Source organism: Catharus ustulatus, chromosome Z (assembly GCF_009819885.2).
Source record: "Catharus ustulatus isolate bCatUst1 chromosome Z, bCatUst1.pri.v2, whole genome shotgun sequence".
Taxonomy (NCBI): Eukaryota; Metazoa; Chordata; class Aves; order Passeriformes; family Turdidae; genus Catharus; species Catharus ustulatus.
This window is the reverse complement of record NC_046262.2, coordinates 62,495,537-62,516,924: the sequence shown is the minus strand read 5'-3', so window position 1 is coordinate 62,516,924 and position 21,388 is coordinate 62,495,537. Positions and strand designations below refer to the sequence as shown.

The following is a 21,388-nucleotide window of genomic DNA, read 5'->3' as shown; positions in this document are numbered from 1 at the left end:
CGTGTCCCCCTGTCACTGTGCCTCAGCCGTGAGGGATGCAGAGCTGCGGGAGCCCACAGCTCAGTGCCGACCACACTGCAGAGTTCCTGCTCCAGCTGGCAGGGCCTTGGCGCCCACCCTGTGCCCTCCCGCCCCGCTGGCCGTGCTTCCCTCATGGTGGCACTCCTGGCCCCAGGGCTCTGCCAGGGCTTCTCCAGGAACACCTTCTTGCAGCCTTTCAGTCTCTACCTGGACCCAGCACAGAACTGCACAGGGGCTGTTTGCAAGGGCCTGCAGGGATAGTGCCAGGCCCAGTGGCTTCCCAGTGCCACAGGGAGGGCTTAGGCTGCAGGTGTGCAGGAAATTCTGGCCTCTGAGGCTGCTGAGCTCCTGGCCCACTGTAAGAGTCGGTCCGAAGATTGCTTGATCTACCTCACAATCATCATCAGACACTGAGACCTTGAGACCCCTGGACCCCACCACTCACTCTGGGCAGGAGCTGCTGGACCTGGCCAGGGTAGATGCTTACTAATGGACTGTGTCGGGTGTGTGCTGTACCGTCACGGTACAATGGACTCGGACAGGCACGGGGCTAGAACAGCGGTACTTGCTGCACCTGATTCTTGAAACCATAGTCCTGTGAGCACAATAGTCCATAAATCTGCCCACCTTTTGGGCAGTGGCCCCTCACCTTGAAAAGGACTATAAAATTATCACTCTCAGAAGAGACCTTGGAGACTTCTTTCTCCCCACGGATGGAAGACATCGCCGCATGATCCGAGGTCATCCCATCTGTTGGTAGCTATTCCCCCTATTCTCTCTCTTTCCCTCTGTCTATCTGTCTCTCTGTCTCTCTGTCTCTGTCTGTCTCTTTCTCTGTCTCTCTCTGTTTCTCTCTCTCTCCCTACTTCGTCAACTTTTATCTCTCTCTTCCTCACCATTACCACAAAAACTGAAACGTTGACCCTCAATAAATTGCTTTGCTGCTTGTTGCTGAACAAAACCGTAGTCTCTTGCTGTTGTCCTTTGAACCCCGCGGTTGAACGAGACATCATGACCCCTGCTCAGGTTGCGTGGACCGTGACACCCACGCTGCCCACAGAAACTGTGGCTGTCCCGTCCCTGGCAGTGCTCCAGGCCAGGCTGGGTGGGGCTTGGAGCATCCTGGCCTAGTGGAAGGTGTCCCTGTCCTTGGCAGCAGGGCTGGAACAAGACAATTTCTAAGGACCCTTCCAAACCAAGCCATTCTGGGATTCTGTGATTTCAGGGGCTGGGTGCAGCTGGGCTCAGTTTCTGATGAGAACCAGTTGGGCACTGTCAGTTTGGTTGAGTTCAAGGAGTCTGTTCACGACTCCACATTCACAGTGTGTGGTTTTCACCAGTACTATACGTCTGACTGAGATCAATAAAACCTTGCACAATCCAGATTCTGCAATATTGAAACAAGACTTTATTGAAACAAATTTTATTGAAACAAGATCCAAACGGTTTCCGGGTTGTTGCTCATCAATACACTTACTACAGAACATTAATATGGGTCACAAATTATATTGAGTCTAGATATAGCCTAACTTGCAATTAAAAATAATATCATATGTATAGCATATCATATATGTATGATCCATAGTATATATTATATAGTTATATTAATATATAATGACTGTAGTCTATCTATATCTATGTTATATATGTTATAAATATTTCTACTTCATGAAAATCTTTCCAGACGTAAGAAGAGCACAAAGAACATTAGTAGGTGTTGGAGCTAGTGAACCAGGAGTCTCTCTGTATTTTTCAGGGAGAAATCAGAGTGCAGAAATTAAATTAAAGCCTTTGAATGAACTGAAATATGTTAAGCCACTAACACATAAAGGTGTAAATTTAAGTTTGAGGGTTAGTAAGTAAGTTTTAGAATGAGTTTTAGGTGCTTTTAGTGAGAGAAAGGTCTCAGATGCCAGAGCAGCAGTGCGAGTTCTAATGAAAGTTGAAAAACATAGTCCTAGATGCTAGTGTTGTCAGTAGACGTTCCAGAAACATAGTTTTAAACATAATAGCACTATAGTAAGAATATTGTTTGCATTTTTCAAATAAAACAAAATTTTGCTCTTGCTTTTCCTTTGCTTTGTTCACCACCATCATCAACAACTGAGAAAAAGCCAAGAGTTGCACAGCGACATCAGCCCCATCGGGACCTCCAGGAGCACCTGTGTGAGACTTTAAAGCAAAACTTAACATAGACTTTAAAACTTATAACTCTATGTAGCTTCATAGCAACTACTAACTGCTTTGCTCATTTAAGAAGACAACCTGATGAAGTTCATGCCTAGACCACTAGAGAGTTAACACCTCAAGTAAATGTCACAACATATAGTGACGCTTAATATGTGCTCTATTATTATTATTATTATTCTTCAAACATAATTACATGTTCAGCTCTCCCAAATTATTGTTTATCAGGATTTACTATCTACATATTTCATATCTTTGATAGTATATATATTAGTATATTGTTTTCTTTTCTTATATTATACTATATATATGATAATTTATACTATTTGCAGTATATAATAGATATAAACAATATATATATCTATCTATGCAAAAAACTATCTAGATCCTTATAGACGCAAAATTTCAGGTTAGCTCTAAGGCAGTTTGTCCAATGATGACCTAAAGTTGTCCCTTTCAAGGACAAGGAGAGACACTGTCCGTTGACTGATCCTGGCCATGCAGAGCTGCTTTTTCCTCTTGGTTGTTTCTGTCCTGTTTCGTTTTTCCTTTTCCTGTCCCACATTCCTGCTCATTTCATATTCAAAATTTTGGCCCTTCTCAAAGGCCAGGAACAAGTGCATAATACAGGTGGGGTTTGGTGACTTTGGCCCTGCATGTATGGCATGTTCTCTCTTCACATGCATTCTTAGGAGTGGGGAAATTCCAGCAGGGTTTTATGCAGATCTGGGCATCTTATTTGAAAAATGAAATGATACAAGGAGGTAGAATAAACCCTCCCATGGCCCTCAACCTTCTGAGGTGGCAACAGGGGTTGTGGGACCTTTGTCAGTGCCTTTGAATGCATCCTTTTCTCTTTAAAGCACCAGATTTGTACTGTGAGGTGGCTTTCTGCTGCCAGCTGTGAGCAGCACAAGCACAGCTCTGTGCATTGGCGCGTTCATTCAGTGCTGTCCGAGAAGGATTCTTTTGAGCCACGTTCGCAGAACCCGGTAGTCATTCATCGCCCGGCTGTGGACATCCGGTTCTTCTGCCAGATGATAGAAGAGATTGTATGGTTGAGCAGCTAGAACATCTGGAGGTAAATGGATGTCCTGAGGCAGCCTCTGGTTGCCCAAAATGAAATGGTTGAGGCGTTTTACTAGCACACATAAGCGCAGGCTCCGACTGATATCCAGCAGCCGATTCAGCAAATGTCTCCTGCGCCACCGTGACATGGGCACCTCATCGAGCAAGTGCATGACAATGGTCTTTGTGGTGCAGGTGGGAAAGTTGAAGGCCAGCAGAAGATGGGTGAAAAACTCAAGACATTTGAAGTGCACACAGTCAGGGGGTGCCTGCTTGGCGATGTGCTTGAAGAATTTCATCTCTGCCACAGCGTAAGTCTCAGGCCAGGTTGTGCTTTTGGTGTGAGCCTCTCTAGTCTGGCTGCTCACAAAGATGTCTGAGTCACCTCTGCGTACCCCAAAGAACATCTCAATCGTGAAGATTTCTCTGCCATTGGTCACCTGGAATTGGCAGGAGCGTCTGGAGTGCAGCAGCTTTAAATGCCAGTTGTGTGACTGAGGCAAAGCTGGCCAGATGACTCTCACCAGCTGGTAGAACCAGCGGGCAGTTTTCTTCACATCCAGGTAGGAGTTGGTGCACAGGCTGTCTAGGAGGCTGGGATCCTGATTCCTCCTCAACTCCTCCCTGGAGTGGTGCAGGAAGCACAGCATGTTCTCAGCCTGCTGCTCCTTCGTGCAGGTGCACTCCAGCTGCACGCGGATACGGAAGTTCCTCACGTGCCTCTGCTCTGCAGAGTCCAACTCCAGGTGGAAGCTGTGGCCTCGGGGAGGAGTCATGGGAATGAGCACCTGGTACACAACATCGTGCTCACGTGGACTCCAACCTTCGAAGGCACTGCCCACCCCAATGGCTCCTTGCAGGCCTGGGTAGAAGGTGTTTGATAAGACATGTCCAAAGTAAAGTGCAAAATTATCCATGAGGTTCCTTGTCCACTCACAGCCTGCCTGCAGGTCCTGTACAGGTCGCTGTATGCGTTCCATTAGAATTCTTCCAATGTTGTCATCCAAATCATTGTCTCCTTGATAGACTGGGTGCACACGATCATTGTTTTCTGCATTTGCAGCCTCACTGACAACTTCATTTTCAATATTATCTTCTCCATTTGCAGAAGCATTGCCAACTTCCTGTACATTGCCATCATCATTGCCATCTTCCTCCTGATTTGCATCATCATTGTCTGCGTTTCCAACATCTACTTCTTCATTTGCATCCACATTTCTAGCATGCTCTTCATTTGCAGCATTGTTCACTTCTTTATGACCTTTTCTCCTCATGCTCCTTTTGCACCCCATCAACCATAGGACCAAGACAAGGAACCCGAGCACAGCAACAGCTAAGAGTTGCAAGAGCTCCATGAGCTGCAGCTGCTTCAGGGTGAGCCGCTCCACCTCCTGCTCCAGGCGAATCCTCTCCCATTCCAGCTGCTTTGCATGCACTTCCATGCGAAAACGTGTTTCCTCATCCCAAGCATCACCCACTAGCTGTGGGTAGTGGATGAGGCGTTTCAAGAGCACGAAAAGCAGAACAATGGAAATCATGGTCTGCAGGAAGATGGAGAGAAGACCTTGAGTGGGGCTGTGAGGGAGGCAGCTAGCAGTGGGGGCAGCAGGGATGGGAATGCTGAGGGCTCTGAGGGTAGGAAGGCCAGGGCCCTAGACAGCCGGCAGGCAGCAAAGCCTGTCCCTCTGCCCCAGCAGCAGCAGCAGCAGCAGCAGCAGCAGCAGCAGCAGCAGCAGCAGCAGCAGCAGCAGAAGAAGAATGGTGCCCAGCCCAAGGCTCTCTCATCAGGGGCTGTCCCTGCATGCAGGGGGAGAACCCAGCCCTGGGGGCAGCGTTTCTGCTCTGGCCCTTGTTCCCAGCCCAGCCTTCCCACTACGTGTACACTCACCACTTGCCTAAGCAAAACTGGGCCACCGTCACCTACTGGGCCGTTCGATAGCTGCCCCCATTGTGACACGTCCCCTGTGATGTCACAGGTGTCACAGCACATCACAACCCAGCCAACCCCACCCTTTGTCTCCACCGTGGCTCAGCCCTTTTGAGTGGTCTTGGTGTACTGGTTAAGGCTGCCTTTGAGTGAAGCTTCTTGAAAGATCTCCCATTTCTCCTTCTTCTGTATTGATTTTCACCTGCCCTCCATTGGCCATCTCACAGATATCCATGTTGGAAGGCAGCCTTGAGGATCATTGAGTCTAAGCTTTGACTCCTCACTTCTTGAGCTACTCTTCAAACTCGGAGGCAGTGTGGTTGAAAAAGTCCAGGAAGATTACATAGTCCAATGGCAAACTTAACACTTCCTACTGCACCAATCAGCCAGGTCCCCAGATGTCACATCCACATGAATTTTAAACCTTTCAGGCTGGGCACTCACCCTTGCCCCTAAAGAGCCTGTTCCCAAGCATCATATACTTTTTTTTGAAGGAATATTTCCTAGAGATCCAATCTAAACCTCCCATGGCTCAACTTCAGGTCATTTTCCTCTGTCATTTGGTTTGTTCCCTGGGCTAATGGATCCACCCCCACACAGCTACATACAGGGACAAAAGTAATTTCATGATTGTAAGTGTCACCAGTTTGACTAAAATTTTGGTCCGAACCCAAAGTGCGGCTTAAAATCAGGTGCGGCTTATATATGGACAAAGAACGAAAAGCTGCTGTTTTAGTTTGGAGGACAGGTGTCTGCTGAGATAGGCAGGAGCTTCTCTTTGAAATGGAGAGTGTAAACCCCCTCCCTCCAAATTATTATAATTTTGAAATCAAGGGGCTTTCAGGCAAAGATAAGGGAATTAAGAATAACAGTTATTTTCTAGGGAAATTAAAATAGAAATACAGTAGTACAAAGAAACAAACTCCAAACCCTGACAAAGTCAGAGTACAACCTGACCCCCTGTTGGGCAGGGTGTTGGTAGCAGTCCCATTAAATGGTGGCTGCATCCTCCTGCAGTGACAGATGTGATTCAGTTGGAGCAGTGCTCCTGCCTGTGGTGCAGTTTCCCTCTGGAGGCCCAGTGGTGATGTGGAGAAATCCAGTTTTCCTCTGGAGTCCAGTGGAGAAAGGGGCTCCCTTCGTGTCCCAAACCCTCTGTTATTATTTTGTTAAGAAATGTTGGGCTCTTCCCCCTGGCTGGAACAATTTCTAATGGGATGAAGTACAGTAATTTCACTATTACAAGTCGCACCATTTTGACTTAAATTTAGCTTCCAACCCGGAAAGTGCAGGTGTACTCTCCGGAACGGCTAATATATGAACAAATTTAGGAAATTTCCAAACCCCAATGTGACAACCTGCAAGTGCGGCGGCGCTGCCCGCCCCTAACAAGCGCATTGGCACTGCCCAGCCCTGACAAGCGCAGAGGTGCTACCCAGCCCCCATAAGCACGGTAGCGCCGCTCACCCCTGACAAACACGGCAGCACCGCTCACCTCCCACAAGCGCAGCGGTGCTGCCCAGCCCCCATAAGTGCGGCGGCAGTGACAGCCGGGCACGCTGCTCTCCCACTTCCTGGTAGCTGCGGCGAGTATGGCTGGGGCCCCTCCCTGGTGGCCACCCTGAGCAGGGCTGAGCCAGTAAACCCTGCCATCCCCCGATTCTGTTACTATTTTACGACTTTGTTCCACGTGGGTCCTCACTGCGAATGACAGAGCAACTTATAATTGGGTGCGGCGTGTGAATGGACAAGAATGAAATTTTTGCCAAAAACCAGAGATGCGGTTTATAGTCAGTGTGGCTGGTAATTTTGAAATTACTGTAATTTTATCAATCATAGAGTGGGACTCATTGGGCCATTAGCAGAAAATGACTCCCTGGAGGAAGGATGAGTTTTAAAAAGATAAAGAACAATGCCCCACCTGTTTTCAATGGACGACCCATTAGCAGAATATCTGCTGCAGAGATAAGGATCACTGTCCCCACCCTCAACAGATGGTGATAGAATAGATGCCTTTTATCACACTCTGTATTGTAACGTGTGGCTTACAACCAGGTGCGGCTTATATATGGGCAAAGAACGAAAAGGTGCCGACACCTGGAAGTGCGACTTATAATAAGGTGCGGTTTATAATTGTGAAATTACTGTATCTGCATAATGTCAGGCCCTTGGGCTGTGAATCCAACTCCTCTCACAGGAGAGAAAGGTGGTGCTTTTGCACTGTGCTTCCCATGATCCAGTGGGACAAAATGGGTTGTCAGGAGGCAGAAGAGTTTCATTCTGCCCAGAAGCATTTGCATGTGAGAAGAACCTCTGTGGCAAATACATCAGTAGAGGGAATCCATCCCTTTCCACACAGAAGGAAAAATCAGAATTTTCCTATGAGAAAATGGAAAGGTGTGGAGTAAAAGTCAGTGCTGGAATGTCCCCAGACATCCACATGGATTTTGCTAAGTTGCAAGGCCAAACTGTGAAGATGGGGTCCCGCCCGACAAGAAATGCCCTCTAGCTCTGGGGCCTTCCATGGCACCTGCAGCACAAGTGAGAGCCCTTCCTTGGTCTTTGCATTCAGCAAGGCCCGAGTTTGGGCAAATCCTGAATTCCCTGTGAAAGTAGCTCAGATTTACACTGACTGACCTGAAGGAGGAATGCCAGAGGACAGACAAGCTCAACAAGGTGTGAGTGTAATCAGGCTTAGGCTACAGCTTTGTTCCTTTGTGTCTCTGGAGCCTTGGAGGGGAAGGCTGCATGGCTTGCAGTGACCTTCACCAGCTCTCCTGCTAACAGCACTGGGCACCCCAAGGCTGATTAGTCTCAGCACAGGCAAGAGCAGGAAGAAACCCTCACCTGGCTTTGTAGAAGCTGTGAGATGAACAAGGATGAGGAGTGTGCAGTGAAGAGACCATCAGCACTGCACAGCAGCTTCTCTCAGCCATAAATCACAGAAAATTCAAGCCTTACTGTTTGGCTTTGGGGTTTGTGTTGTCTTTAGGTGTGCAGCCTTTTCCCCTACAGGAAAACCTGTGACCATTTCAATGCTGGTGACTGGATTTGAGTGGACCCATCTCGGTGCTGCCTAGATGGAACTCAAAATTTTGCCTTTGCCTCTCTCTTTCCTCTGTTACCATGTGTCAGTTCAAGGGCTAGACGGGTAACAGGGTTTCTGTTTTCTCACCTTGCTCACAGGAGCTGGGAGAGCCACCAAGCCCCCCTCCCCTGCCTCAGTGTGACCCTAAAAGGGTTCTGCAGTAGGCTAAGGTGGCCTGTTGCCAGAAGCTCAGCTGCCAGCACTCCGTGCAAGCTGACATGGAAGGCTCATCTGTATGGCTTGAGTCAGCTCACAGCTGTCAGCACCCGGGCTGTGTCACTGCCCACATTGATCCTGCCATCAAGTCAGAGAGCACAGACCTGACCCTGGCAAGTCCACCTCATAACCATGTCCCCAAGTGCCTCATCCACACATTCCTGAAGTGCCTCAAGCAATGATATTTGCGTCAATTCCATGGGTAGCCGATGCCAGTGCTTACCAACCCTTCCAGAGGAGAAAATTTTCCCTAAGACCCAATGTAAGCTTCCTGTGGCAGAACGTGAGGCCATTCCCTGTGTCCTGTCTCTTGTTTCCTGAGAGCAGAGCCTGACCTGCACCAGCCCAATCGTCCTGTCTGGGAGTTGCAGAGAGTGAGAAGTGACAGTGACTGACAGTGACACTGACAGTGACTGCAGCCACGTGTCCCCCTGTCACTGTGCCTCAGCCGTGAGGGATGCAGAGCTGCGGGAGCCCACAGCTCAGTGCCGACCACACTGCAGAGTTCCTGCTCCAGCTGGCAGGGCCTTGGCGCCCACCCTGTGCCCTCCCGCCCCGCCGGCCGTGCTTCCGTCATGGTGGCACTCCTGGCCCCAGGGCTCTGCCAGGGCTTCTCCAGGGACACCTTCTTGCAGCCTTTCAGTCTCTACCTGGGCCCAGCACAGAACTGCACAGGGGCTGTTTGCAAGGGCCTGCAGGGATAGTGCCAGGCCCAGTGGCTTCCCAGTGCCACAGGGAGGGCTTAGGCTGCAGGTGTGCAGGAAATTCTGGCCTCTGAGGCTGCTGAGCTCCTGGCCCACTGTAAGAGTCGGTCCGAAGATTGCTTGATCTACCTCACAATCATCATCAGACACTGAGACCTTGAGACCCCTGGACCCCACCACTCACTCTGGGCAGGAGCTGCTGGACCTGGCCAGGCTAGATGCTTACTAATGGACTGTGTCGGGTGTGTGCTGTACCGTCACGGTACAATGGACTCGGACAGGCACGGGGCTAGAACAGCGGTACTTGCTGCACCTGATTCTTGAAACCATAGTCCTGTGAGCACAATAGTCCATAAATCTGCCCACCTTCTGGGCAGTGGCCCCTCACCTTGAAAAGGACTATAAAATTATCACTCTCAGAAGAGACCTTGGAGACTTCTTTCTCCCCACGGATGGAAGACATCGCCGCATGATCCGAGGTCATCCCATCTGTTGGTAGCTATTCCCCCTATTCTCTCTCTTTCCCTCTGTCTATCTGTCTCTCTGTCTCTCTGTCTCTGTCTGTCTCTTTCTCTGTCTCTCTCTGTTTCTCTCTCTCTCCCTACTTCGTCAACTTTTATCTCTCTCTTCCTCACCATTACCACAAAAACTGAAACGTTGACCCTCAATAAATTGCTTTGCTGCTTGTTGCTGAACAAAACCGTAGTCTCTTGCTGTTGTCCTTTGAACCCCGCGGTTGAACGAGACATCATGACCCCTGCTCAGGTTGCGTGGACCGTGACACCCACGCTACCCACAGAAACTGTGGCTGTCCCATCCCTGGCAGTGCTCCAGGCCAGGCTGGGTGGGGCTTGGAGCATCCTGGCCTCGTGGAAGGTGTCCCTGTCCTTGGCAGCAGGGCTGGAACAAGACAATTTCTAAGGACCCTTCCAAGCCAAGCCATTCTGGGATTCTGTGATTTCAGGGGCTGGGTGCAGCTGGGCTCAGTTTCTGATGAGAACCAGTTGGGCACTGTCAGTTTGGTTGAGTTCAAGGAGTCTGTTCACGACTCCACATTCACAGTGTGTGGTTTTCACCAGTACTATACGTCTGACTGAGATCAATAAAACCTTGCACAATCCAGATTCTGCAATATTGAAACAAGACTTTATTGAAACAAATTTTATTGAAACAAGATCCAAATGGTTTCCGGGTTGTTGCTCATCAATACACTTACTACAGAACATTAATATGGGTCACAAATTATATTGAGTCTAGATATAGCCTAACTTGCAATTAAAAATAATATCATATGTATAGCATATCATATATGTATGATCCATAGTATATATTATATAGTTATATTAATATATAATGACTGTAGTCTATCTATATCTATGTTATATATGTTATAAATATTTCTACTTCATGAAAATCTTTCCAGACAGTAAGAAGAGCACAAAGAACATTAGTAGGTGTTGGAGCTAGTGAACCAGGAGTCTCTCTGTATTTTTCAGGGAGAAATCAGAGTGCAGAAATTAAATTAAAGCCTTTGAATGAACTGAAATATGTTAAGCCACTAACACATAAAGGTGTAAATTTAAGTTTGAGGGTTAGTAAGTAAGTTTTAGAATGAGTTTTAGGTGCTTTTAGTGAGAGAAAGGTCTCAGATGCCAGAGCAGCAGTGCGAGTTCTAATGAAAGTTGAAAAACATAGTCCTAGATGCTAGTGTTGTCAGTAGACGTTCCAGAAACATAGTTTTAAACATAATAGCACTATAGTAAGAATATTGTTTGCATTTTTCAAATAAAACAAAATTTTGCTCTTGCTTTTCCTTTGCTTTGTTCACCACCAGTCATCAACAACTGAGAAAAAGCCAAGAGTTGCACAGCGACATCAGCCCCATCGGGACCTCCAGGAGCACCTGTGTGAGACTTTATAAGCAAAACTTAACATAGACTTTAAAACTTATAACTCTATGTAGCTTCATAGCAACTACTAACTGCTTTGCTCATTTAAGAAGACAACCTGATGAAGTTCATGCCTAGACCACTAGCAGAGTTAACACCTCAAGTAAATGTCACAACATATAGTGACGCTTAATATGTGCCTCTATTATTATTATTATTATTCTTCAAACATAATTATATGTTCAGCTCTCCCAAATTATTGTTTATCAGGATTTACTATCTACATATTTCATATCTTTGATAGTATATATATTAGTATATTGTTTTCTTTTCTTATATTATACTATATATATGATAATTTATACTATTTACAGTATATAATAGGATATAAACAATATATATATCTATCTATGCAAAAAACTATCTAGATCCTTATAGACGCAAAATTTCAGGTTAGCTCTAAGGCAGTTTGTCCAATGACTGACCTTAAAGTTGTCCCTTTCAAGGACAAGGAGAGACACTGTCCGTTGACTGATCCTGGCCATGTAGAGCTGCTTTTTCCTCTTGGTTGTTTCTGTCCTGTTTCATTTTTCCTTTTCCTGTCCCACATTCCTGCTCGTTTCATATTCAAAATTTTGGCCCTTCTCAAAGGCCAGGAACAAGTGCAAAATACAGGTGGGGTTTGGTGACTTTGGTCCTGCATGTATGGCATGTTCTCTCTTCACATGCATTCTTAGGAGTGGGGAAATTCCAGTAGGGCTTTATGCAGATCTGGGCACCTTCTTTGAAAAATGAAATGATACAAGGAGGTAGAATAAACCCTCCCATGACCCTCAACCTTCTGAGGTGGCAACAGGGGCTGTGGGACCTTTGTCAGTGCCTTTGAATGCATCCTTTTCTCTTTAAAGCACCAGATTTGTACTGTGAGGTGGCTCTCTGCTGCCAGCTGTGAGCAGCACAAGCACAGCTCTGTGCATTGGCGCGTTCATTCAGTGCTGTCCGAGAAGGATTCTTTTGAGCCACGTTCGCAGAACCCGGTAGTCATTCATCGCCCGGCTGTGGACATCCGGTTCTTCTGCCAGATGATAGAAGAGATTGTATGGCTGAGCAGCTAGAACATCTGGAGGTAAATGGATGTCCTGAGGCAGCCTCTGGTTGCCCAAAATGAAATGGTTGAGGCGTTTTACTAGCACACATAAGCGCAGGCTCCGACTGATATCCAGCAGCCGATTCAGCAAATGTCTTCCTGCGCCACCGTGACATGGGCACCTCATCGAGCAAGTGCATGACAATGGTCTTCATGGTGTACTGTGGGAAAGTTGAAGGCCAGCAGAAGATGGGTGAAAAACTCAAGACATTTGAAGTGCACACTAGTCAGGGGGTGCCTGCTTGGCGATGTGCTTGAAGAATTTCATCTCTGCCACGGCGTAAGTCTCAGGCCAGGTTGTGCTTTTGGTGTGGGCCTCTCTAGTCTGGCTGCTCACAAAGATGTCTGAGTCACCTCTGCGTACCCCAAAGAACATCTCAATCGTGAAGATTTCTCTGCCATTGGTCACCTGGAATTGGCAGGAGCGTCTGGAGTGCAGCAGCTTTAAATGCCAGTTGTGTGACTGAGGCAAAGCTGGCCAGATGACTCTCACCAGCTGGTAGAACCAGCGGGCAGTTTTCTTCACATCCAGGTAGGAGTTGGTGCACAGGCTGTCTAGGAGGCTGGGATCCTGATTCCTCCTCAACTCCTCCCTGGAGTGGTGCAGGAAGCACAGCATGTTCTCAGCCTGCTGCTCCTTCGTGCAGGTGCACTCCAGCTGCACGCGGATACGGAAGTTCCTCACGTGCCTCTGCTCTGCAGAGTCCAACTCCAGGTGGAAGCTGTGGCCTCGGGGAGGAGTCATGGGAATGAGCACCTGGTACACAACATCGTGCTCACGTGGACTCCAACCTTCGAAGGCACTGCCCACCCCAATGGCTCCTTGCAGGCCTGGGTAGAAGGTGTTTGATAAGACATGTCCAAAGTAAAGTGCAAAATTATCCATGAGGTTCCTTGTCCACTCACAGCCTGCCTGCAGGTCCTGTACAGGTCGCTGTATGCGTTCCATTAGAATTCTTCCAATGTTGTCATCCAAATCATTGTCTCCTTGATAGACTGGGTGCGCACGATCATTGTTTTCTGCATTTGCAACCTCACTGACAATTTCATTTTCAATATTATCTTCTCCATTTGCAGAAGCATTGCCAACTTCCTGTACATTGCCATCACCATTGCCATCTTCCTCCCGATTTGCATCATCATTGTCTGCGTTTCCAACATCTACTTCTTCATTTGCATCTCCCATTTTTAACTTCCTCTTCATTTGCAGCATTTTTCACTTCTTCATGGACCTTTTCTCCTCATGCTCCTTTTGCACCCCATCAACCATAGGACCAAGACAAGGAACCCGAGCACAGCAACAGCTAAGAGTTGCAAGAGCTCCATGAGCTGCAGCTGCTTCAGGGTGAGCCGCTCCACCTCCTGCTCCAGGCGAATCCTCTCCCATTCCAGCTGCTTTGCATGCACTTCCATGCGAAAACGTGTTTCCTCATCCCAAGCATCACCCACGAGCTGTGGGTAGTGGATGAGGCTTTTCAAGAGCACGAAAAGCAGAACAATGGAATTCATGGTCTGCAGGAAGATGGAGAAAAGGCCTTGAGTGGGGCTGTGAGGGAGGCAGCTAGCAGTGGGGGCAGCAGGGATGGGAATGCTGAGGGCTCTGAGGGCAGGAAGGCCAGGGCCCTAGACAGCCGGCAGGCAGCAAAGTCTGTCCCTCTGCCCCAGCAGCAGCAGCAGCAGCAGCAGCAGAAGAAGAAGAATAATGGTGCCCAGCCCAAGGCTCTCTCATCAGGGGTTGTCCCTGAATGCAGGGGGAGAACCCAACCCTGGGGGCAGCGTTTCTGCTCTGGCCCTTGTTCCCAGCCCAGCCTTCCCACCACATGTGCGCTCACCACTTGCCTAAGCAAAACTGGGCCACCGTTACCTACTGGGCCGTTCGATAGCTGCCCCCGTTGTGACACGTCCCCTGTGATGTCACAGGTGTCACAGCACATCACAACCCAGCCAACCCCACCCTTTGTCTCCACCGTGGCTCAGCCCTTTTGAGTGGTCTTGGTGTACTGGTTAAGGCTGCCTTTGAGTGAAGCTTCTTGAAAGATCTCCCATTTCTCCTTCTTCTGTATTGATTTTCACCTGCCCTCCATTGGCCATCTCACAGATATCCATGTTGGAAGGTAGCCTTGAGGATCATTGAGTCTAAAGCTTTGACTACTCACTGCTTGAGCTACGCTTCAAACTCGGAGGCAGTGTGGTTGAAAAAGTCGAGGAAGATCACCCAGTCCAATGGCAAACTTAACACTTCCTACTGCACCAATCAGCCAGGTCCCCAGATGTCACATCCACATGAATTTTAAACCTTTCAGGCTGGGCACTCACCCTTGTCCCTAAAGAGCCTGTTCCCAAGCATCATATGCTTTTTTTGGAAGGAATATTTCCTAGAGATCCAATCTAAACCTCCCATGGCTCAACTTCAGGTCATTTTCCTCTGTCATTTGGTTTCTTCCCTGGGCTAATGGATCCACCCCCACACAGCTACACACAGGGACTACAGTAATTTCATGATTATAAGCGTCACCAGTTTGACTAAAATTTTGGTCTGAACCCAAAGTGCGGCTTAAAATCAGGTGCGGCTTATATATGGACAAAGAACGAAAAGCTGCTGTTTTAGATTGGAGGACAGGTGTCTGCTGAGAAAGGCAGGAGCTTCTCTTTGAAATGGAGAGTGTAAACCCCCTCCCTCCAAATTATTATGATTTTGAAATCAAGGGGCTTTCAGGTAAAGATAAGGGAATTAAGAATAACAGTTATTTTCTAGGGAAATTAAAATAGAAATACAATACTACAAAGAAACAAACTCCAAACCCTGACAAAGTCAGAGTACAGCCTGACCCCCGGTCGGGCAGGGTGTTGGTAGCAGTCCCATTAAATGGTGGCTGCATCCTCCAGCAGTGACAGATGTGGTTCAGTTGGAGCAGTGCTCCTGCCTATGGTGCAGTTTCCCTTTGGAGGTCCAGTGGTGATGTGGAGAAATCCAGTTTTCCTCTGGAGTCCAGTGGAGAAAGGGACTCCCTTAGTGTCCCTAACCCTCTGTTATTATTTTGTTAAGAAATGTTGGGCTCTTTTCCCTGTCTGGAGCAACTTCCAATGGAATGAAGTAATTTTGTCAGTCCCACAGTGGGACTCAATGGGCCATTAGCAGACAATGACTCCCTGGAGGAAGGATGGGTTGTGAAAAGATAAAGAACAATTCCCTGCCTGTTTTCAATGGATGGCCCATTAGCAGAATATCTCCCATGGAGATAAGGATCACTGCCCCCACCCTCAACAGAACGTTATAGAACAGATACCTTTTATCGCACTCTGTATTGTAATCTGAGGGTTATAATCAGGTGTGGTTTATGTATGGACAAAGAAGGAAAATTTGCTGGCACCTGGAAATGTTGCTTATACTCAGTGAGGCTTATAATCATCAAATTACTGTATATACTCATGAGTCTTCAGGCATTTTTTTATGAATTGAAAAATCCGAAAGTATTATTTGAAAACCATTGACATGATGTTGGAGCACACTAAAAAATGCAGGGGTTACACTTATCACTGAGCGTGGATTTTAAATGCTGTAATACAATGAAATTAAGAATGTAGAAATGGAAGATGAAGAACTGAGCTACTTATTATGAAATACAATTTAGAGTAAAGTTTCTTGCAGTAAGAGTCAAGTAAGAACTGTCTTAATTTTGTAGTAGAGGTTTACTTAGCAGACACTACTTCAGAACCTTTGAGATGAGAGGTTTCTGAAAAAAATAATTAAAAAGGAAAAAAAGAAAAAAGGGATTTCTACACCCTTGTGCCATCTCTTCTTCCTGCTCACTTCACAGACATAGTAATAAAAGAAATCAGAATCTGCACAGTAGACTTCTATGACACAAGATTTGTGCGTGGTGTATGTGTGTCCATGAGTTTAACCGTTTAGCTACCCTGGACTGATCAAAGTGAGTATTGTTAGCAGTTAAGTTCCTTTATTAGATACAAAGTAACTGAATCCTCCTTTTAATACTCAGGGGCAACTAACTGGGGTCAATGGCTCATGAATACCCTTATAAGTGGACTGAACAAAAGTACTGACATGTACACCAGAAATAATTTGGCATTACTTTGGGGGCAAAACACCAGAAGAAGTGAAAAAAAGGGGTTCTTGGAACCAGGGAGAGAGCATGGGGAGACTCAACAGGACCAGACCTGACCTGCCAAGGGCATTGCCACAGCAACAATGAGCACCTCCAGGGAAGCATGCAGCCCTGAGGAGAACTGAGTAGACAAACAGAGGGGGCAAACAGGACCTGGCACATCAGAGGGACGTGGCATGGGTGTTTACATCACAGTAGAAATGTAGGAGCATAGAGTGACCCTCCTGGCTCCTGAGGCGAGCTCACCTGATGGTTTTCCCTTTCTTAGCAAAGACCCCACTGTGGTTCCTACATGGTGGAAAGCCATTGATGGAAGCAGGGGGTTGACCCAGATGAGGCTCCCTCATGTTTTCACAACCATCCAGATTTCTGGTCACAGGGAGTGTTTGAGCTTTTGTTCTGGAGGGCAGCAGAGACCTAGGGACAGCATGTAGAATTGGGAGAGCAATGGACAGCTCAGATGAAGTACATCCATAACAATGCACATGGTATGAGGAAGAGCTTGAAATAATGGTGCAGGAAAGAAGCATTTGTTTTTTTGACTAAAATTTTGGTCCAAACTCAGAAGTGCACCTTATACCCTGAGTGCCTTATATATGGACAAAGTTCAGAAATTTGCCAACCCGGAAGTGTGAGCTGTGAGCTGAACCACGCGGCGTGGCAGGGCTGCGGGGCAGCGCGGCAGGCAGGGGGCCATGCAGCGGGGCAGTGCCAGGCAGTGGGGTGGGGGGGTAGGGCGGCGTGGCACTGCAGGGCGGTTCGGGGTGGTGCAGGGTGGCGGGGCGGGGTGGCATGGCAGGGCGGTGTGGAGAGTCAGCAGGGCAGGGGGTCGGTGTGGGGCAGCACGGCCGTACAGTGTGGTGGTGCAGTGGAGTGGCGCGGTGGGGCAGCACGGTGCGGGGGGCCAAGTTGCGAACCAAGCCGCGCTAGTCAGTGCTGGGGAGGGGTGGGAGTGCCGGGGCCCGTGGCATGGCGAGGGCACCTGGGGCTGCATTTAAAAGCTACGCTGATCTGTGAAAAATGTTTGCAAATTGAGCACCTGCCAGTAAACCCTGCAATTGTGAGATTCCATTACTAATTCGTTACTTTGTTGCACACGGATCCTTGCAGCAAAAGGAAGGTGTGCCTTATACTCTGGTGCGCCTTATATATGGAGAAAGTTCGGAAATTTGCCAACACCCGGAAGCATGCCCAATACTACGGAGGGCCTTATACTCGTGAAATTACTATAAATAATTCTAGTGGTGCACTGGCAATTTAGTCACTGCTAGACACACCATAATGATTTGTGCATTGGCCAGGAAATCTCAAATTGTCGAATCAAAACCACTACACAAAATTGATGTGTCTACCTGATTTCACACTGAACCCACCACAGCTCTGTACATTAGGGAGGGTTTTGACTATACATAGTTCAAGGACAGTGATGATATGGTTGGGTGCCTATGGGTAAGGATCAGGGAAAGGCCAACAAGACAACCTGACCAACCTGATCTTCTTTTATAGCCGGTGACTTCCATGGCATGGGAAGCTTTCAACCTGTAGCCTGGATAGGTGTGCTTTTTTGCTGGTTAAAAAATGACTGGCTATACCAGAGAATGGAGGCAAATGGTGTCACATCCTGGTGGTGTCCAGACAATAAGAATGTCCCTGGGCTCAATATCGAGGTCAATCCTTTTCCATATCTTTATTGATGATCTGCAAGAGGTGATCAAATTCAGTAAGTTCACAGATGATGCCAAGCTGTGTGGGAGTGTTGATCTGCTGCAATGCAGGAGGTCTCTGCAGAGGCCTTAATGGGATCAATGGGCCAAGGGTATGAGGTTTGACAAGGCCAAGGTTTCTGCTCTTGGGTCTCAACAGCCTCGTACAGTGCTGCAGGCTGGGGAAAGACTAACTGGAAAGTGGCCCAATGGAATAAGACCTCCTAGGGATGCTGGTCAACAGAAACTAAACATCAGCCAGGAGTGTGTCCGGGTAAGGCCAATGGTACCCTGGTCTGTATCAGGAATACTAAGGCCAGCATAACCTGGGAAGAAATAGTATTTTTGTTCTTATCTCTGTCGTGTCTGAACCTTGAGAAAATCCTATGAATGGCTGAGTGAGCTGGGGGTGTTTATTCTGGAGAAAAGGAGACTCAGGAGTGACTTTGTCACTCTCTACAGCTATTTGAAAGGAGGTTGCAGTAAGGTGAGGGTGTCTTCTCCCAGGCAAGCAATGACAGGGGGAAAGGACATGGTCTTAGGTTGCACCAAGGGAAGTTCAAGTTTGAGACCAGGAAGAATTTCTTTACTGAATGGGTTGTTAAGCTTTGGAAGAGGCTGCACAGGGAGGTGATAGAGTAACTATCCTTTTCATGAGATGACTGGACATGGTATTTAAAGCTATGTTTTTGTTGATATGTTTGGTGATTGGACTTGATGATCTCAGAGGTCTTTTCCAACCTAAATAATCCCATGATTCTCTGATTAGATCTTTCCCCTAAGGAGAGAAGAAAAGACATGTCCTTTGACACTTGCCTACAATAACTATTTCTCATTACTTATTTTTCTTTCTTTTTTTTTAATATTTCTAATTTTCACTCTGGTTTGAGCTATCATCTCACAAATTAAATATTTGTCACTTTTATATGTTTTTCTTTGTTTGAGTTTTAAGAAATGACTAATTATAATCTGACAAATCCTCAGTTATTTTCTAGACTTTCTCACCTTACATTCTTGCTGTCCATCCTGTCTTATCAAATAAAAAGGCCACAGTTTCCACCAGAAAGTCTGTACATTTTAGGAGACCAGATGCTACAGTCTAATTAAAGACAAAGTTCCAAAACCATTTCAATCTCCATCTGCAGTAGTACAGCCTCCTCTTTATAGAGTCATGCCACAAATTAGCAAATTAGGTTTCTGCATGTGTTCTTTCCTCTTGATATTGATGATGCATCAGATATTTAAACAATAATCAGGTGAGTAACAGATGTATAGTTCCTATTCTAACGATGAAGGTGTAACATAAAGATAACAAGCTGTCCAGTTTTATACTTCTACAAACGGTGATTTCTTACTTGTTTCTTTGATAAGGTTGTGGAATTGATAGATTAGAGTGTAACAGGAGATGGTCAGTTTTTTTTGTTTTGCTTTTTTTTTGTTTTTCTTTTTTCCATTCTCCCCAGAATAATTCTATTGTTCTGTCTATGTAGCTAATTCATATCTTTTCCTGTTATGAAATGACATGTATTTATTCCCCACTTAATTCACATGGCACTCACATCTACAAAGATATCATCTTACTGTGTTTTGAGGTTTTTTCCCACTCTCATGTTCCTGTGGACACCTGGATATCACACTGAAGTGTAAGTTGCCTCCTACTATTAATGTTGCAAAAACATGATAGTAAGGATATAAAGTTAGAGAAGGAAATGTAGGGAATTAAACTTATTTTCCTTAAAACACCCAGTCATAGGGAGGTAGTGTTGCAAAATTAACTTTTTTCAAGTTTAAACATGGAGTAAACCTTATACTCAAAAACAAAACGAACTTTAGAGTCAGTTGGCTATTACTCCGTAGTAGTTGTCCTTACTTTTTATTGCATGTCATTGAAATTTGCCTTTGCAACATCATAACACTTCTACCAAGGTGGATGGCCAGTGTCAGACTGCTACCTATTGCACCAAATATCCTGTTATTTGGCCTCCGTCTTCATCAACTTTGATGTCTGCAAAACTGTTTCTCTCACATTCGTTATTCCTCCTTACCATGCTGCTGTGCAGAATTTTTCACCCTTCCTTAACATATTTTTTGCAGTCACCAGCAGTGGGATTGGTAGACCCAACTGTCTCCTGTGGTCTGTTTTGGAACCTATTGGGACCACCAGGAATGGGCTGTGTCTAACATGTACAGGTCCTGGCCCCTCCTCACAGAGTCAAACCATACAGTCCCCATGCTGCCAACATTTTGGCACCAGTATCCATTAGAGATTAACTGGCCACAAAAGTTATAAAAAATGGTAGAAAATTGATGGTTATAATTTTTAAAAGTAGGGATATCATGGCAAGCTTTGTTATTTTTATATTGAAAAAACAATATATTATAGTGTGCTTTTAGGAAGACGGCAATATATTTTTAGGATTAAAAGTGACTAGAATAGCTAAAATGCAAAAATATCATACAGCAGGTAAGCAGCATTGTTCATTATGCAATATTTAGATTTTCAGAAAAACCCAGAAAATTAAGACAAAGTCTCACAGATTGACAAAATATTTCATTAATTACCAAAAACTTCTTAAAAGTCTTGGCAATATTTTTCTTTTGATTTGTGCCGGAGTTGATGCTAGCTGCCACTGCAGGAGGGGATGCCACTGTCAGTGAAGGCATGCATACTGAATAGTTTACTGTCACCTTAGGCAGTGTGGAGCTCATCCCATTCTTTTTTTGTAAATAATGTAATACAGTATTCTAGAAATCAACTGACTGCAAGCACTACGGTCCTCCTTATTCTCCCCTTCCCTTTACATGGATGCTTTACCCACTCAAAGTCCCAAAATAATTTAAACTTCTGTGTATCTCCAACCCAAATACATAACATTTGTTACATACATGCTAGTATCAAAGGTTCATAGGAAATAACCCAAATACATCCAAGAAAAACTCAAGTTCTTATGCATTGGGATATGCATTAACTGCTTTTATTTATTTTTAGTATATAGAAATGATCTACACTGAAGTATCTAAGGAATATTTTCTTGGAAGGAAGATTTTGTAGCAGGTACTATTTTCATACTGCCACACTTGGACAGTACGTTTGCTGGGAATCAGAGAAAAGTATGAAAATATTTTTTCTTGTATGATTTCATTAGGCTTTGAAAGCATGAGATACTTTTTTTTTTCTCTGATCATTGCTTATGAACTGGTTACAAATATTTACTACAGTCTGAAGAATATGGGCTCTGTCAGTCCCTGAAGTTATGCCGCATAGAGAAAGGAAGGCATATTCATATTTTATTTATGTTCAAGACCTTTCT

The 21,388-nt window shown here is 46.1% G+C and overlaps 1 protein-coding gene across 1 annotated transcript; it reads right to left on the bottom strand.

The window, feature by feature from the left end:
- Nucleotides 1-3,152: 3,152 nt before the first annotated feature.
- LOC117010287 (inositol 1,4,5-trisphosphate receptor-interacting protein-like 1) lies at nucleotides 3,153-4,814 on the bottom strand. The gene has a single exon (XM_033084591.1). It carries the CDS (start codon nucleotides 4,812-4,814, stop codon nucleotides 3,153-3,155), a length of 1,662 nt encoding a protein of 553 aa, XP_032940482.1.
- Between the last annotated feature and the right edge of the window lie 16,574 nt (nucleotides 4,815-21,388).

Excerpts from the sequence above, each read along its gene's own strand:
- LOC117010287 (XM_033084591.1), bottom strand. The coding sequence starts at position 4,814 with ATGATTTCCATTGTTCTGCTTTTCGTGCTCTTGAAACGCCTCATCCAC.